The sequence below is a fragment of the Tupaia chinensis genome, unplaced genomic scaffold (assembly GCF_000334495.1).
Source record: "Tupaia chinensis unplaced genomic scaffold, TupChi_1.0 Scaffold144682_1, whole genome shotgun sequence".
Taxonomy (NCBI): domain Eukaryota; kingdom Metazoa; phylum Chordata; class Mammalia; order Scandentia; family Tupaiidae; genus Tupaia; species Tupaia belangeri.
In genome coordinates this window covers 2523125-2540724 of record NW_006204543.1, presented here as the reverse complement: position 1 = coordinate 2540724, position 17600 = coordinate 2523125, and the positions used below count along the sequence as shown (strand labels likewise).

Genomic DNA, 17600 nt, shown 5'->3' with positions numbered 1-17600 from the left:
CATCCTTCACCATGGTGCTGTGTATTAAGTATTGCTCTATGACAGTGCTTACCAGGGGCCTGGGGATTTATGGTAGCTGTTCTCATAACTTCGGGGCATGAAGTGTGACATGAAAACAGCCAACAGGGGACCAGCAGTTAGCGTAATGGCTATGTCGCTGGACACCCACGTAGTCGACCGTGGCTCGCGTCCCGGACCTGGTGGCTTAAAACTCACGCTGGACGCATGTGCATGCATGCCCAAGATCCCAGGAGGAGAATGGAGGAGAAGGGATTGCGGCGTGGCCATCCCCCCGGGGGTGATTTCTCGCTTTCTGTCTCTCTGTCTGTCTCTGTCTGTCTGGCAAGCGCACGCACCCTATGGCAAAAACCTCTGAAAAAAAAAAAAAGAAAAAAACAGCCAACAGTTACTTCATCTGTTGAGGAAACTGACCTTTCTAAAAGCTAGAATTGGGGCCAGCAGGTGGCGTGGGTGTGGTTAAGGCACTGGACTCCCCTATGGCTGACTATGGTTCGAGTTCCTGACCTGACGACTTGCTTTCTCACTTTCTCTCTCTCCGTCTCTGTCTCTCTCTGGTGAGCTCATGAGCTCTGTGACAAACTGGAAAATAATAATGATACATATAATTAAATAATTATTAAAATTAAACAAGTGCTAGATCACCTCCCTTCCCCAAGCCGTTTCCGAGGGGTGCCTGAGGCTTTGTAGGTACTCTGTAAAGAGGCCAGCCCTCCTTGATAGGATGCCCACAGAGGCAGGTACGACAGTGAGTGGGTGAGACACCTGCTTTCACTAGAGTGACAAGGGGCCTAGGAACACGGTGTCATATCTCAAGGAAGGGTTGACCCACTTAACAGTAAGTAAGTTTCCATCAAGAGGGTGAGACAACAGGCAAGGAGCAGGGCTCGTCACGTTCACATAGGGATTGGAGGCACAGTGGGGGCAGCTGCCAACGCTGGCAGAGGAAGGAGTGGTAGAGGTATAGTTAGACACCAGCGTCCCCTCTTCCTGGAGAGAGCAGCTTTCATCACTGACATGCGTGGCTGTAGACCATCGTAAAGAAAGAGCAGTGAGCCCCACCCCGATGACGTGAGACGTGTACATGGCTGTGTGCAGCTTGCAGCGAAGCTTGGACAGGTCAGCGGCATGTAAGGTGCCTGCGTGCCGGCACGACCGCCTCCCTTGTCTCTGGGATCCAGGTTGATGTTCTTTTTTAACTTTATTTTATTATTTTTTATTATTATTATTTAATTTGACCAGAGAGAGAGAAAGCAAGCCGCCAGGTCTGAGACTCAAACTGCAGTCAGCCATGTTAGGAGTCCAGCATCTTTAACCACTATGCCTCCTGCTGGCCCCTCCAGGTTGATATTCTACAAGGCGCTTCCATGTAGGTTTTTTCTTTTTTTTAAGAGAGAGATTTTTTGCTATAGGGTATGTGCACTCACTGGAGAGACAGACAAAAAGTGAGAAATCACCCACCCCAGGGGGAATGGCCACACCACAGTCCCTTCTCCTCCAGTCTCCCCTTCGGATTTTAGACACACATGCACCCAAGCCTGGCGTGAGTGTGAAGCTGCTGGGGCCAGGACTCGAACTGCGGCTAACTACATGGGAATCCAGTGATGTAACCATTACACCGTCAGCTGGTCCCCCGTGTAGGTTTTTAATATCAGATCATGGCTCCTTGGAAAACGTGCTAGCATTTCCCATGGAAAAGTGATGATTCGTAAATACATTTTATGTATAACTGTATAATCTGGATTTTTTCGACTACCTGCCTGACTTCAGACATTAACGTTACTCTGCTTGTAAAGGTATCTACATAGGTGGGCTGGCAGGTGGCATGGTGTTTGAGGTGCTGAACTCCCACATGGCCGACCATGGTTCAAGTCCCAGATCAGGTGTCTTGCTTTGTCTCTTTCTCTCTCTCTCTCTCTCTCTGGTCAAACTGAAGACAGATAGATAGATAGTTAGATAGATAAAGTAATTACTTAAGAAAAAAGATATTTACATAGGTTTCCTTCAGTGACTTACTAAAGCAACTTTAAAAAGGAAATTGTCTCTGTTATTACTGAATGTGTTTTTTGGGATGTCTGTCTTGTAGAATTAGTCACTCAGTATCACTCAACACCTCCATTGAGCCCAGAACTGCCTGGTAGTTGCCGTAAGGAGTTCAAAGAGAACAAGGAGCCTTCTCCAAAGGCAAAGCGCAAACGAAGCGTGAAGATCAGCAACGTGGCTTTGGAGTCTGCACATTGGCAGAACGACTCTGCCCAGATCATAACGAGTGCCGGCGATTTAAAAAGCATGGATGACTTCCTCCTGAAGAAGGTACGCCTTGCTCGCTGACTTACGCCTCTGGGCACTTCTCGTTGAGGAGTACCTGTCGGTGTGAGCATACGCCCTCTGGAGATCGGGCGACACACGCTTCGCCATGTTAGGTGGTCTGTTCTTTCCAGAGAAGTACACAGAACAGCAGTCGCCAGACACGTAGGCAGGAGTGGAGGCTCAGGCTTTCCTGTCGACTTCCATTTTACAGAAATGTCTTATGATACTTCACATGCACAGATGAGACTTGCTATACACTCCGAGCTCTCTGTCCTGGCAACAAGACGAGAAAAGCGCACAGTGTTAGAGGGGCCTTACACGACATCTAGTGATGCACTAGTTTGGCTTTCCCATCATTCTCTTGCCTGAGTGCCGTCGCAGTCAGGCGGCACCTTCGGGAGGTCGTGTGTAAACACTGTTTCTGTGGTCCCCAGATGAATGACCTGGATAATGAAGACAGCAAGAAAGACACGCCGGTGGATGTTGTATTTAAAAAAGCCCTGAAGGAGTTTCGACAGAATATCTTCAGCTTCTATTCATCTGCGTTGGCAGTAAGTTGGTCTGTGTTGGAAGTCAAGTAATCCAACGTGGGAGGAAGGTCACAGCGCCATAGAGGCTGTTACTGAGGGCATGTGCAGCTAGAGAGTCCTCAGTTCCTTATTGTCTAAACAAGTTCATTTCTGGGGAGATGAGCGGTTGTGAATTATAAAGATTATAAGCAATCTTTGTACCTTGAGAAATTCCCATGGTGTCTGAAACCACTGTTGTGTTGCTTATAGAAAGGTGTGAGGCAGGGTGAATGATCAAGAATAGGAGTTTATTTTATTCATAGGTTTGGGTGCTGGGACGTCCAAAGGCATGGGTCAGCATCACACCCCAGCCAGCAGGAGCTAAGAGGGTGGCAGGGTGCAGGGAGAGGGTGGGTGAGACACCAGGAGCAGCCATCATCCTTTACTCACAGCCTTCTGACAAGAACAAGCTTTCCTGGGACCAGCAGCTGGTGTACTGGCTATGTCGCTGGACTCCCACATAGTCGACCTTGGTTCGTGTCCCGGACCCAGTGGCTTAAACTCACACCGGGCGCGTGTGCGTGCGTGCCCAAGATCCCGAGAGGAGAATGGAGGAGAAGGGATTGCGGTGTGGCCATCCCCCCTGGGGGGTGATTTCTCACTTTCTGACTCTCTGTCTCTCTGTCTGTCTGGCGAGTGCACGCGCCCTATAGCGAAAACCTCTCTCGTGAGAGCTTGAACTCACTAGGTCTCATGGGTCGTCGTCAGTCTGTTCCTGGGAGTGATGCTTTTGTAACTGAATTAGCACCCACTAGGGCTCTGTCTCCCAAAACCATTACACTGGGGACCAGCTTCCAAAACGTGAGCCACCGAGGGACAAACCGTTATCAAAACCGTAACACAGCACTTCCTCGGATTACGGCGCTGTTTAGACTAGTAGGCCTTTTACTAAAGCTTAGCCAGTCTTACTCTGCGTCTATTCCAGACTAGAATAGGCGCTTACAGATACCATACGACCTCGTGGGCATACCTGTTAGAATGTGTTTCAGGATCTAATGTTTATTCTGAATACTGCGGAATATGCACTGTATCACTCCTCTATACCTAAATGTTTCTCATAGAATCTTCCATTTCTTACTGCTCACCAGATGGATGACGGGAAGAGCATACGGTATAAGGACCTCTATGCACTATTTGAACAGATTCTGGAAAAGACCATGAGGCTTGAGCAGCGTGATTGGCGTGAATCTCCAGTAAGAGTCTGGGTGAACACTTTTAAAGTGTTCTTAGATGAGTACATGAATGAATTCAAGACTTCAGATTGCCCAGCCACCAAGGTAAGCGAGGTTGGTTTGTGTCTCCAGAGGGAACGGTTAGGAACCCTTCAGAGAAACAGAACATGCAGGCTTGGCTCCACTTTAGCTCCCCCACGCCATGCTCCAGCGTGTGTGTTTGGACCCTGTTTTCAAAACAGCCACAAGTACGTTCTTCGAGTTAGAGTGTAATGCTCCACCCTCAAAGTTACTCTCAGCTTTAATAGTGACCAGTCAGCACCTGAATTTCCTTTTGAAAAGTGAGGGTGGGACCCGCAGATGGTGTAATGGTTACATCACTAGACTCCTACATCGTCAACTGCAGTTCGAGTCCCAAACCCTGCTGCTTGAAACTCATGCCGGGTGGGTTTGTATATGGCCAAAATCCCGAGAGGGGGATGGAGGGGAAAGGATTGCAGCATGGCCATCCCCCTGGGGGGTGGTTTATCACTTTCTGTCTCTCTGTCTCTGTTTCTGCAGCAACTACACATGCCTTAGAGCAAAAAATCTCTCTTTTTTTAAAAAAATCTTGGGGCTGGCATGTGACATGATGGTTAAGGGCACTGGACTCCCACTTGGCTGACCAAGGTTCGAGTCCTGAACCTGGCGGCTTCCTCACTTTGTCTCTCTCATTCTGTCTCTTTCTGGTCGTGCTAAAATAAATAAATAAAGTTAAATAAGATCATTCTTTTTTTAAAAAAAAATCTTTAAAACTATTAATTAATGATTAAAATAATCCTTTTCACTTACATGGCGTGGCCATGGGCAGAATTGAGGTTTAAAATGAGAATAATCTCTAATACTTGTATTATTTTGCTTTATCAGCACTGCATGTTACCACAATTGAGTTCTTTTCACACTTGCTTATTAGCGCTGCACCGTTCCCTGTGAAGAATAGGTGCTGCCTGCTCTGTTACCCTTGAGCAAACAGTTCAACCTTTGCCCAGAATAAATCACAATTGCTGTATTCTCTCCACTCCCTCCCAGGTGCCAAAACCAGAAAGAAAGAAAAGGAGGAAGAAGGAGGCGGACCTGGTAAGCTCCTGTAAGACTCGGTGTTACAGAAGAGCAGTCTGCGTTTCAGCGGTCGACTGTGCCCTGCTGCGTGTCCCTGCTGGCGTGCCCCTGCTGGCGTGCCCAGGTTCAGTTCCTGGGCACCTCAGTCCACTATGAGACCGCTTATACCACCCCGAAAAGACTTCCTGCCAGTCTGCAGTCACGGCCCTTCTCAGGCACTTCTCACTTGCTCTCTCTCTGTGGTTTTGCTTTTCCTGAAATGTCACGTAAAGCGATTCGTGTCTGTGACTTTCACATGAGGCTTCTTAACGAGGCATTTCCAAGGTTCATCTGTGTTGTCGTATCAGTGCTTCAGCCTTCAGTCACGAGCAGACCTTGGCTGCATGGCAGAATGTATTTTGTTCATCCTTTCCTCAGTCGGCAGACTTGGGTGGTTTTGTACCTGGAGCTGCTGTGAATAATGCATTAAAACCGTTGTGCGCGCTGTTTTTGTGGTGTGTCTCCAGCTCTCTCGGGCATAAACCTGAGAACAGCATTTCTGGGCCATAGGATTCACTCTGCTCCAGCTTTGCAAACACTGCCAAACTGTGCCAGACTGTCCTCCGAAGGACTGCCGTTCTGAGGGGTCCAGCCTTCCCCTACCCAGCCACACTCCCAGTTGCCTGCCTTCTGTCGATAGCCTTCCTGGTGTGCGTGGGGAGGTAGGCCACGGCGGCCACTGCGTCTCCCCGGTGGCCCGTGAGTGGGACGTGCTTTCAGAGGTGCCCTTTACTCTTGGCCGTCCACTCTTCAGCGACTGGCTACTCGGTATTATGCTCGTTATTAATTAGGGTGTCTCGTTGTTGAGTTATTAGGTTTCCTTATATATTCTGCCAAGAAGCCTTTGGTGAGATACGTGATTCGCACGTATTTTCTCCAAGTCTGTGACTTAACATGTTTAATGGTGTCTTCGAAGGTTAAAGTTTTCGACTTTGATTAAGCAGTGCAACAACTGTAACAGCTGTCTTCTGTGACTCTGAGTCAGCATGTTAGAAGCTTTTCACTTTTTTTTGGAGAGGTTTTTGCTCTAGGGTGCATGCGCTTGCCAGAAAGACAGAGGGAAACAGAGATAGAAAGGGAGAAATCACCCCCCAGGGGGGATGGCCACACCGCAATCCCTTCTCTTGCATTCTGTCGATAGCCTTCCTGGTGTGCGTGGGGAGGTAGGCCACGGCGGCCACTGCGTCTCCCCGGTGGCCCGTGAGTGGGACGTGCTTTCAGAGGTGCCCTTTCCTCTTGGCCGTCCACTCTTCAGCGACTGGCTACTCGGTATTATGCTCGTTATTAATTAGGGTGTCTCGTTGTTGAGTTATTAGGTTTCCTTATATATTCTGCCAAGAAGCCTTTGGTGAGATACGTGATTCGCACGTATTTTCTCCAAGTCTGTGACTTAACATGTTTAATGGTGTCTTCGAAGGTTAAAGTTTTCGACTTTGATTAAGCAGTGCAACAACTGTAACAGCTGTCTTCTGTGACTCTGAGTCAGCATGTTAGAAGCTTTTCACTTTTTTTTGGAGAGGTTTTTGCTCTAGGGTGCATGCGCTTGCCAGAAAGACAGAGGGAAACAGAGATAGAAAGGGAGAAATCACCCCCCAGGGGGGATGGCCACACCGCAATCCCTTCTCTTGCATTCTCCTCTCCGGATCTTGGGCACCCACGCACACGCACCAGGCCTGAGTTTAAGTGACCAGGTCTGGGACTCGAACCGCAGTGGACTACGTGGGAGTACAGCGACATAGCCATTACGCCATCTGCTGGTCCCAAAAGCTTTTAACTTTTAACATTGCGTTGTATTATATTGTGTCTAGTTTTTATTTAAGTTGGTCACGTTTATCTAGATTGTTAGATTTGTTAAAGCAGGGGCCATATGTCCTGTTGTGTTTTATTTCTCAGAAAATTGATTCTCCCTGTGGAATAGTGCCCCATGAAGACAGCAGTGGGTTGAAGGGTCCCCCGTTGGCTGACCTCACAGGGCAGCATCTACTGCACTGGCTTTCATAATAGCGGCTGAATTTTTTCATTCAGGTGGAAGAGCACAACGGTCACGTCTTCAAGGCCACCCAGTACAGCATCCCTACCTACTGTGAATACTGCTCTTCGCTCATATGGATAATGGACCGGGCCTCTGTGTGCAAGCGTAAGTGTGAGAGAGCCTTGAGAAGCTGTTTTAACCACTTGACCGTTCTACTTCCTTGAGCTTCTTACGTTCTGTTTGCTGTAGAGGAGTTACCCACACTGCCTCGCTAAGCCTCCTCTCGCCCTGTCCTCCCGTCCACCTGCCGCCCTACCCAGCCAGGTACCCTGGTTGTGCACGGTCACTGAGAGCCCGCACCACAGCTCCCTGTCGGGGCGTGTCCCCGTGTTTTGCTGTGACGTTGTTTCAGTTCATCTTGCCTCTGTTTACTTGTCACCTCCCCAAAGCACTCTCTCCCTTCTCCTAGCGGTAATGCCGCCGTATCCCCAAATTCTTTATCTCCTTATGGATATTTTTAAAACAATCATTCATTTAGTTTATTTAATTTGACTAGAGAGAGGGGGAAAGTGAGAAAGCAAACCCCCAGGTCTGGGACTAGAACGCAGTGAGTCATATGGGATCCCAGTGTCTGACCCACCTCACCCCCTGCCAGCCTCTCCTTCCTCGTATTTAATAGCCCTGTGGCACTCACCGCCACTGAAAACCATATACTGCATACTCACTCGTCTCGTTTGTCCGTCTGTCCCGCTAGAACACGTACTTCGGCAGTTCAGGGAGCGTCACTGCCCCGTCCGTCCCACCAGTGCTCCGCACAGCCCCGGCACGCCCCAGTTTAACAAGCACTTGCTGGTTCGGTGGCCCTCTGGGCGGACGGCAGCCGAAAGGCCGTCTTCCTGTCATAGCCCTATCAGCAGAATGTGGAGACCCTAACATGCTGGGTAGACTCGGCCAGGACGGTTCTGACGTACAGTGGGCCTTTATGTCCACTTCTCTCTCTCTCTTTTAGGTTTATTTATGTATTTGTTTCTTCATGAGCTAGAGAGACAGAGAACAGAGAGACAAGACCCCGGCAGCCTTCCTCTCCCAGTCTTCAGCCAGTCCCGAATCATGGGCAAGCACATACTCAGGGGCCTCTGGACTTGAACTAGGAACCTCCTCTTGTCGGACTGCCTTACAGAGTGCCACACTTTCCCACTGTGCCACCATCTGATCCCCCACCCGTTATTTCACACACCTGTTCTGGTGCTGTCAGTAATGCTGTGCAGCTTTGTCTTTACTAGCGGGCCAGAACTGAATGACAGAAATATTAGGAAGGACTGAATCCAGTATGACGCCCAAGGATGAAAGTCGTGTTTGCCTTGGAAATCACTACTACTCCCAGTACGTGCTCCTGTTGTGTGGTTTAGTAGCAGTTTCACCGTCAGGAGTCTAAGTTACAATGAGCGTGAGACAGGAAGTAGTTTGCAACGTACTTGACTAGGACGAGCAGGTGGCGTGCAGGTTAGGGCAGCTGAACCACATGACTGACTACAGGCTGTGTCCCAGAGGCTTGTGGATCACTGCCCGGTACGTGTACATGACTAGGACGAGCAGGTGGCGTGCAGGTTAAGGCGGCTGAACCCACATGACTGACCACAGGCTGTGTCCCAGAGGCTTGCGGATCACTGCCCGGTACGTGTACATGCGTGCCCAGAATCCTAAGAGGAGAATGAAGAAGGGATTGCAATGCGGCCATCCCGTCTGGGGTCAGATCTCTCCTCTCTCTCTTTCTCTCTCTCTCTTTCTCTCTTTCGCTCTCTCTCTCCACACCATCCCCACCCCATGAGCATAATAGCTAACTTAAAAAAAAAAGTCTAGTACAATTCTTTTTTTTCTTTTTTTTTAACATTTAATGTATTATTTAATGCTAATGTTAGTTATAGATTTGAAGTAATTGCTTCTGTGATTTGAAGCTCAAAATATTTTTTGCTTTTTAGGACCAAAGTGGGCTTGGTCTGATTTCTCTTCTTTTTTTTTTTTTTTTTTTTTTTTTTTTTAAAATTTTTTTTTTTTTTTTTTTTAAGAATTATTTTATTTAAACTTTAAGCAACTCACCAGGCCCAGGACTCGAACTGTGGTCGGCCATGTGGGAGTCCAGCGCCCTTAACCACCACACTACTTGTTTTTTTTTTTTTTTTTTTGGAGAGGTTTTTGCTATAGGGCGCGTGCGCTCGCCAGACAGACAGAGAGAGACAGAGAGACAGAAAGCGAGAAATCACCCCCCAGGGGGGATGGCCACGCCGCAATCCCTTCTCCTCCATTCTCCTCTCGGGATCTTGGGCACGCACGCACACGTGCCCGGCGTGAGTTTAAGCCACCGGGTCCGGGACTCGAACCGCGGTCGACTACGTGGGAGTCCAGCAACATAGCCATTACGCTAACTGCTGGTCCCAACCACCACACTACTTGTCAGCCCCAGATTTCTTAATAGAATTAACTAACTTATTTTTTTGAAGATCCTGTGATTTTACCATATGGTGGTTTGGCCTCCCCTACCTGATGTTGGCCTTGAAAACTCCCCACGTTCTAGTTCAGAAGCTCAAGAGAATGTGCCCAGGCATTGATCTGCAGGAGCCAAGCTGATGCGGCACAGTGACAGTGGCCAGCTCTTAGTGTCTCCTCTTACTGTGCCTCCTCTCTTGTCACCCTGCCTAACACTCCAAGGAAATGTGTAGTGCTGCTCATGTTGACAGCTGTGGGTTTTTTAATCTCCAGAGGTGCATGCTCTCGCCATAGCGAAAAGGCACGATGGAGCGCATGCGCCACCTGGCATGGCCGTGCTGCAGTACGCTCTCGGCTTCTCCGCTGGTCAGATTTGGGGCGCGCAGGCACACGCTGGCATGGCCGTGCTGCAGTACGCTCTCTGCTTCTCCCCTTGTCAGATTTGAGGCGTGCAGGCACACGCTGGCGCGCTCTCCAAGCCACTGGCTGGGCTTCAAACCAGTCTGTGGGCTCCTGTTCTTTATGCACGGCTCTTAACCGCCCTACTACAGGGCTGGCCTCCTAGAAATCGTTTTTGATTTTGATGTTCCCGTTATCTCATTTTCCTATTTCCAGTTCATAAGCTTCGTGCTCTGATTCCTCAGATTTCTACCCTAGACTTTTAGAGATAATGAATAAGCACTTTCTTGTATTTTAATGTGCCACTCGGTTTGTTTTCAAAACAGTAATGGCTTTGCTACCATGAGCATGATTCCCTATAGGTATTTCTGGCATTTTACGAGCTGTAGAATATATTCATGGGGAAACACGAGCACTCATTTGTGAATGAACCCATGAAGATAGGTGATTATCCCACTAGAATTTGGGAAGGAGTGTCTGTCGGATAGACTGGGCTTCTCAAAATATTATGGCTCCATAAAATTCATCAATAGTGGTGAGAGATTTTAGGCATGTTTTTCAGCTTTATTTTCCCAAATATAGAGGACTTTAAAAGCCTTTTTAATTGTAACATAGTGCAGAATAGTACTGGGTCGTCTGAAAGGTTGCGACACACTTGTGCATAGAAATGTTTGCGACAGCTCAGTATATATGATGATACAGCAACCCCAGATTTAAAGAAGCGTCTGTCCGAGATAGACTTCCAAGCGCGTTACACCCTTACCACTGATGTGCAGACTTCTACAAATCGTGTGCTCTTAACCTGTTTTTCAGTATGCAAGTATGCGTGTCATAAAAAGTGTTGTCTGAAAACCACAGCCAAGTGTTCTAAAAAGGTAAGCGACCCCCATCAGTGATAAAGAACAGATCTGCTGGTCTTCCGTGCCTGGGGGAAAGAGAGCAAGGCCCGGCGATGGTTTTGTAGAGCCATGGTTTTCAAAAGGCAGGCCTTGGTCGGATTAAGGGATGTGTTCCTTATTTTGGCTCCTCACCAGAGAGAATGGGTGAGACCTCCCTGAAGAAAGGCAGTGCCACCTTCAGCTTTCACAGGTGTTCTCACAGAATGTCGGGCTGAGGGGTGAGTGCGAGAGACATAGGCAGTGTCGAGAGACTCGTGAGTAGCCCACTCACTGGGCGACCAGAGCACGTACTTTTACTTTTGTAGTGTGTTCACATAACAGACAGAACGATGGGAAAGCTCACCAAAGGACTGCAATATATACTTAACCCTATATTTTTAAAGAGTCAAATGAAAAATGTGTTTGAATTTTTAAACCCCAAAAACGAGTTTAATGGCCATGCCAGAAGGGAAGCCTGGTGACCTTGGAAGGCAGGGGAGTGGAATGTCCAGCGTGAGAGCAGTGACAGTGGGAACCTCTCTAGAGAGAGATCAGGGGCCGACAGGTAGCGTGGTGGCCAGGGGCACTGGACTTCCCCATGGCCGACCACGGGTCAAGTCCTGGACCTCATGGCTTACTTTCTCAGTCTCCCTCTCTCTGTCTCTCTCTTACTCTGTTTCTCTTTGGTCAAATTAAAATAAACAGAGCTAAATAAAATAATTCTTTTTTCTTTTGACTGGAATGTCATATCTGAATATTAATCAGAAAACTATGGAACTAAGCTGGATCTGAAGTAAGCCAACAGAAGGTCTTAGAAAGATGGCCTGGTACCATAACTAGTTCTGCCTGGCAGAGAGGATTAGAGAAGAGATGTGAAAGAGTTATAACAGAAAATAACCTGGGCTTTTCCAGCCAGCATTGTCATCAGTGGAGATTGCAAAGGAGCAGCCACACCAGAGGATTATCTTGAGACAGACTTTGAAGGAAGAAAGAGACTGCTCTTTGCTAGCAGATGCTGTATCACAGGGTACTTGGGCGGGGCTGAACTGAGAAGGTCATGGGTCACTTGTGTGCTGTGCATTTGCTTTTCAACAGTTCGAGTAGCTGACATGCAAATACTTTCTCAAAAATACTTAAAACCATACTGTCTCTGCTATAGGATCACAAACAAAATTATACCAAATTATAAGAAATATTTTAGACATTATCTTTAAAATTCAGTATTTTGAAAGGTGTTTATTAACTGTCAAGAACTATGGAGTATGAGTTAAAATTGTTTGATATGTTAAAAAAAATCCAATTTAATTGGGCCAGATGGTGGTGCAGAGGTAGAATGTGGTGATCTGTGAGGCGATCCTCCATGAGAAGGTTCCCAGTTCAAGTTCAGAGACCTCCCTGAGAGTTTCGGGACCTGTATGTCTGTGATCCGGGCCTGGCAAATAACTAGGGATAAGGCAGATTGGGGCATTGAGAACCCTGTTGGGTATTGTCTCTCTGTGTCTTTGTTTCTCTCTCTCTGTCTCTCTCGTTCATGCAAGAAAAAAATTAACCATTAAAATAATTTAAAAATTTTAAAAAGAGATCATAAATGAGAAAGCACAAGAGACATGGGCAAGAGTGAAAGTTTTTTGAATGTATATGAGCAGAGGGGCCAGCAGATGGCGTGGTGGTTGAGGTGCTGGACTCCCACGTGGCCAACCATGGTTCTAGTTCTGGACTTGGCCGCCTACTTTCTCACTCTCCCTCTCTGTCCCTCCTTCTCTGAACACATATGCCCTATAACAGAAGTAAATAATAAGTAAATAAGATTAAATCATTTTTTAAAATGTATATGAGCAGAGTTCCAGAAGCAAAAAGAGAAAACAAGGCAGAGGCAGCATTTTAAGAGATAATGGCCAGGGCAGCCCTTGGCGTAGTGGTTAGAGCAGCTGGATCCCACACGGCCAACCACACAGTACAGGTCCTGGACCCGGCAGCTTGAGAAGCTCTGGGTGTGTGCATGTGCATGCCTAAAATTCCAAAAAGGAGGGAGATGGAGGAGAGACTCTGGCGTGACCGGGCCCCATGGGGAGTGCTTTCTCAGTTTCCTCCTCTGTCTGCCTCCCTCTGAGGGGATAGAAGGGCAGGGCCCCTCAGAGGGAGGGGATAAGACACCACCCCAAGGATCAATGAGAGACACCCCACTGCCTGCTAATAGAGATGGTGGAAGCCAAGGGCCAGTGGCTTGGCGTCCTCTCTGTTTTACAAGGAGAGAAAGCCCACTGAGAATTCCGGAGCTGTAAGTGAAGTGTGGTGTCAGACACCCTGTGAAAGGCAGCCACGAACAGCTGTTGACAGAGCACTAAGCACGGGCCGGTTTGTGTACCTCTGCCTGTGGTCATGAAGGAGGTCTTCATTTAAACTTCCTGAAGTTTATGGACATGGCAAAGCATTCCTAAACTCTTCAGAAATGACCTGGCTCATGTCAAATCGGCAGATGTTCTGATGGTACCTGGTAAGTGTTCCAGCTGTCTGCAGACACAGTCCAGCCTTCTCAGACAGATCCCACCTGGTGAGGAGCATTTCGACGAGAGAGAAATGGTAGCCTGCTGGCACTGTCTCCAGTCTTCACGTGGTGATCTGGGGGCCTCCCACTGGGAGAGGATCGAAACAGATGTCTCACTCATACTCCTTTCATGGCAGTTCCCTGTTACGCCCATTCTTTCAACTGTGTGCATAAAACTAAGAGAAATATATAGTAGTTCCTCTTAAAGAAGTGATTAAACATATTTAAAGAGACATGCACGTGGAAATAAAACATTATCTTCCATTTAGTATGATCCAGAGCTGTCATCTCGACAGTTTGGAGTTGAACTGTCGCGTTTGACCAGTGAAGATCGAACTGTTCCGTTAGTGGTGGAGAAGCTTATCAACTACATTGAGATGCATGGACTGTATACCGAAGGAATTTACCGGAAGTCTGGCTCAACTAACAAGATCAAGGAGCTTCGGCAAGGTCTGGACACAGGTGAGATCACGCCCTTCAAATCCAGACCAAGCGCTGTCATTTAAATAGATCCTCGCATGCTTCTGAAGTTGTCACTACATGCCAGTCCTTTACTGAGGGCCAGAAGAACGCCGTCTCTTCTGTGGCTTATTTGTCGTTTTATGGTATGGTTTTCTTAAACCTTCAGTTTTATGTGGAAGTTAGCAAGCATACAGGTCAAGTATTCAGGATCAGAAGCTTTTGGGATTTTGGAATATTTGTATATACATAAAGGGAAATTTGGGGAATAAGACCCAAGTCTGAACACAAGATTTCCCTATAGTTCAGGTATACCTTACACAGAGAGCCTGAGGGTAATTCCATACACCATTTTTGTACTGCAGTGCTTTAACTGTGGCCTGTCACGAGGCCAGCTGTGGAATTTTCCACTTACAGCATCACATTGGTGCCCAAAAGGTATAGACTTTGGAGCTTTTCGAATTCCTGAGAGTCAGCCTGTATTGAGTGTGTTTAATTTTTAATTTGTCAGAGGGTAGATAGTTTCACCAGACAGAAAGAGAGACAGAGAGCGAGAAGCAAAGCAAGAGTGCACTGTGTGGAGCACAGCCATGCCACGGTCCCTTCTCCCCCCTTTCCCCCTCGTTTTGGGACCGTGAGCACGCACACATGCCCGGGGTGTTTTCAGGCCACCAGGGCCGGGACTGACACTGCACAGCCAGCCACGTGGGTATAGCACCTGAGCCGCCGGGCCGTGGGCCTGGTGTATCATTTGTGTAAGGCACATTACGCACTTGACGGGTCTCTAATCTTCCTATTCATCTGCTGATAGCATAATGCCTCTAATTTATAAAGAAGAAAATTTAGTTTCGGGAAAATTTAGTAATGACCTTAGATGGTGATGATGCAGGGCATTGTGCCAGTCATGTTATTAAAACCTTCATGGCAGTCCATTGAGGAAACGGTAGTATTTCCCCCGAGAAAGTGATGCTTACAGAAGATCTTGTCCTGGGGTGACCACCTCCCCTGGGGGTGAGCGCTCAGTTTCCCTCTCCCTCTGGGCACGTGTGCTCTTGTCAAAAACAAGGACCCATGGGACCAGCAGTTAGCGTAATGGCTATGTCGCTGGACTCCCACGTAGCCGACCACGGTTCGCGTCCCGGACCCGGTGGCTTAAAACTCACGCCGGGCTCGTGTGCGTGCATGCCCAAGATCCCGAGAGGAGAATGGAGGAGAAGGGATTGCGGTGTGGCCATCCCCCCTGGGGGGCGATCTCTCGCTTTCTGTCTCTCTATCTCTGTCTGTCTGGCAAGCGCACGCACCCTATAGTGAAAATCTCTCAAAAAAAAAAAAAAAAAAAAAAAGAAAGAAAAGAGAAAAACAAGGACCCATAAGTGACCGACTGGATTTTGACCCAGTTCAACCTTCTGAACGTGTCTAAGCTGTGGCCGTGTTTGCCTGACCTCGCCGTGCATGGGTTGGGCACGTTTCTGTGTAGAGCATTGCCGCGGCCCTGGCGGGGGGTAGGAAGGTGGCTGTGGTCTCGTGTTCACCTCTGCTCCTTAACGCTGCTGAGAAGGCATTGCAGGGGACTTCACAAAATCGTGGAGAATGGAACTGAAGTAGGAGGAGTTTGTTTTGGTTCACAAAATTGAAACGCACACATAGTTTTATCTTTTAATTTTTTTCAAAGAATTATTTATCTAATTTTATTTATCATTATTATTATTTTATAATTTGCTATAGGGCGCATGCACTCACGAGAGAGAGAAAGAAAGAAGGACAGTGAGAAAGCAGTCTGCCAGGTCCAGGGCTCAAACTGTGCTCTGCCTTTTGGGAGTCCAGCACCTTCATACCACGCCACCTGCTGCCTCCTAGTTTTTTCATAGTACACATCGCCGTGAACTTTTTACAGACCCCTCATACATTTTTTGAACCAAACAGGTTCAAAGCTTGTCTCTGTGTGGCCAAGAATATCCCCACAGTGCCGTTTGTTAGGAACAAATCAGTGAGAAATTAATCAGTATCGACATGGCTTTTGGTGACAGAAACACCTGGTCAAGCTCTAGCAGTTCTGACCACCAGAGGCTTGGTCTATTCTAGGTTCCAGGCAGTTGCCACGTTTTCTCCTGAGCCTCGGAGCAGCCCAGGTGAGACATGACGTACTCTGCGCCCTCGCGGCGATCTGATCTGTGTGAGTGACACGGGAAAGTGGCATCTCCTAAGGGCAGTTCTCACGTCCTTGCAGCTCATGACAGCTGTACTTTTAGAAAATTTCTCCAGGCATTTTTCGTTTGTCTTTTATTTTTTAATTCCTCCAAATTCCTAGTTTAATAAGAACTTCTTTATTTTGAGGGAATAAGGTCCCGAACATCAGGCTGTCCACAAAAATAACCCACAGTATCAACTTCAGAAAACAAATCTTAAGGCTTTTGCACTATTTTCTAGAGGATGCATTTGACATGCTGACTCCCATTCACAAAAATACATGTTACATTTGTGTTGAACAGCCCCACACAGCACTTGTATGTGGGGCATGAAGCATGTACTTCTGACTCAGAGCTGCTCTCAGGAGATTGGACTTCTAAAGCTTCACTGCTGGAAGTGTGGCCTGTGGCCAGACCACAGGGTAAGTGCAGAGAACCAGAGCCAAGGCGTAGAGAGCCTTCCGGCGTCCAGCGGTCCAGGCGTGCTTTTTCACGTTTCAGTCAGCAGCAGGCTGAGAGACAGACCAGCAGAACTTACTCACTGCAGGTGAGAGTGTCGTTCCAAAGCATAGAATTACATTGCAGAAGACGGAAGCTGGTCAGTTTAAAAAACATGAAAGCAGGACCAGCAGATGGCGTAATGGCTACGGTGCTGGGCTCCCATGTAGTCGACCACAGTTCAAGTCCTGGACCCGGTGGCTTAAACTCACGCTGGGCGTGTGCGCGTGTGTGCACAAGATCCCGAGAGGAGAATGGAGGAGAAGGGATTGTGGCATGGCCATTCCCCCTGGGGGGTGATTTCTCGCTTTCTGTCTCTCTCTCTCTCTCTCTCTCTCTCTGTCCGTCTGTCTGGCAACTGCACGTGCCCTATAGCAAAAACCTCTCCAAAAAAAAAAAAAACGAAAACAAAAATGAAAGCTTCTTTCAGTGATCATACTGTCTTTTTTACATATATGTTTCATTTAACTTTATTTTACTTATTTAGTTTTATTTGACCAGAGAGGACAGAGCATGTGTATGTGTATGTGTGTGTGTTGTGTGTGTGAGGGAGAGAAAGAGAGAGAGAGAGTGAGAAAGCAACCTACCAGGTCCGGGACTCAAACCATGGTCGACCATGTGGGAGTCAGTGCCCTTAACCACCACGCCCCCTGCCAGTGCCAGTGATGATGATTTCTAAAGTGAATTATTAGAATCGTTTTGCATGTTTTGGCTTTGTTTTCTAAATAGATGCTGAGAATGTGAACCTAGACGACTATAACATACACGTCATTGCAAGCGTGTTCAAACAATGGCTGCGTGATCTGCCCAATCCACTCATGACCTTTGAGCTCTATGAGGAGTTTCTTCGAGCTATGGGTAAGCATAAGCTTCCTGGGCTGGAGAGAAGGCCTGCGCTTGGGAAAGGGATGGCAGCCTCAGCTCAGATCATGAAGCCGTCTGCTCACTCAGAGGCAGTCTTGACAGTCAGCAG

General features: G+C 47.7%; 1 protein-coding gene across 13 annotated transcripts in view; it reads left to right on the top strand.

Moving 5' to 3' along the window:
- The window catches only part of MYO9A (myosin IXA), a 206150-nt gene that overhangs the window by 162030 nt on the left and 26520 nt on the right, over positions 1–17600 (top strand). For all 13 annotated transcript variants that reach the window (XM_027767790.1, XM_027767784.1, XM_027767791.1 and 10 more), the window contains 8 exons: positions 2105–2331; positions 2763–2879; positions 3986–4174; positions 5138–5185; positions 7232–7343; positions 10875–10936; positions 13754–13946; positions 17357–17485. In XM_027767790.1, the coding sequence (XP_027623591.1) occupies positions 2105–2331; positions 2763–2879; positions 3986–4174; positions 5138–5185; positions 7232–7343; positions 10875–10936; positions 13754–13946; positions 17357–17485 (1077 nt within the window). The remainder of the gene's footprint in view (positions 1–2104; positions 2332–2762; positions 2880–3985; positions 4175–5137; positions 5186–7231; positions 7344–10874; positions 10937–13753; positions 13947–17356; positions 17486–17600) is intronic.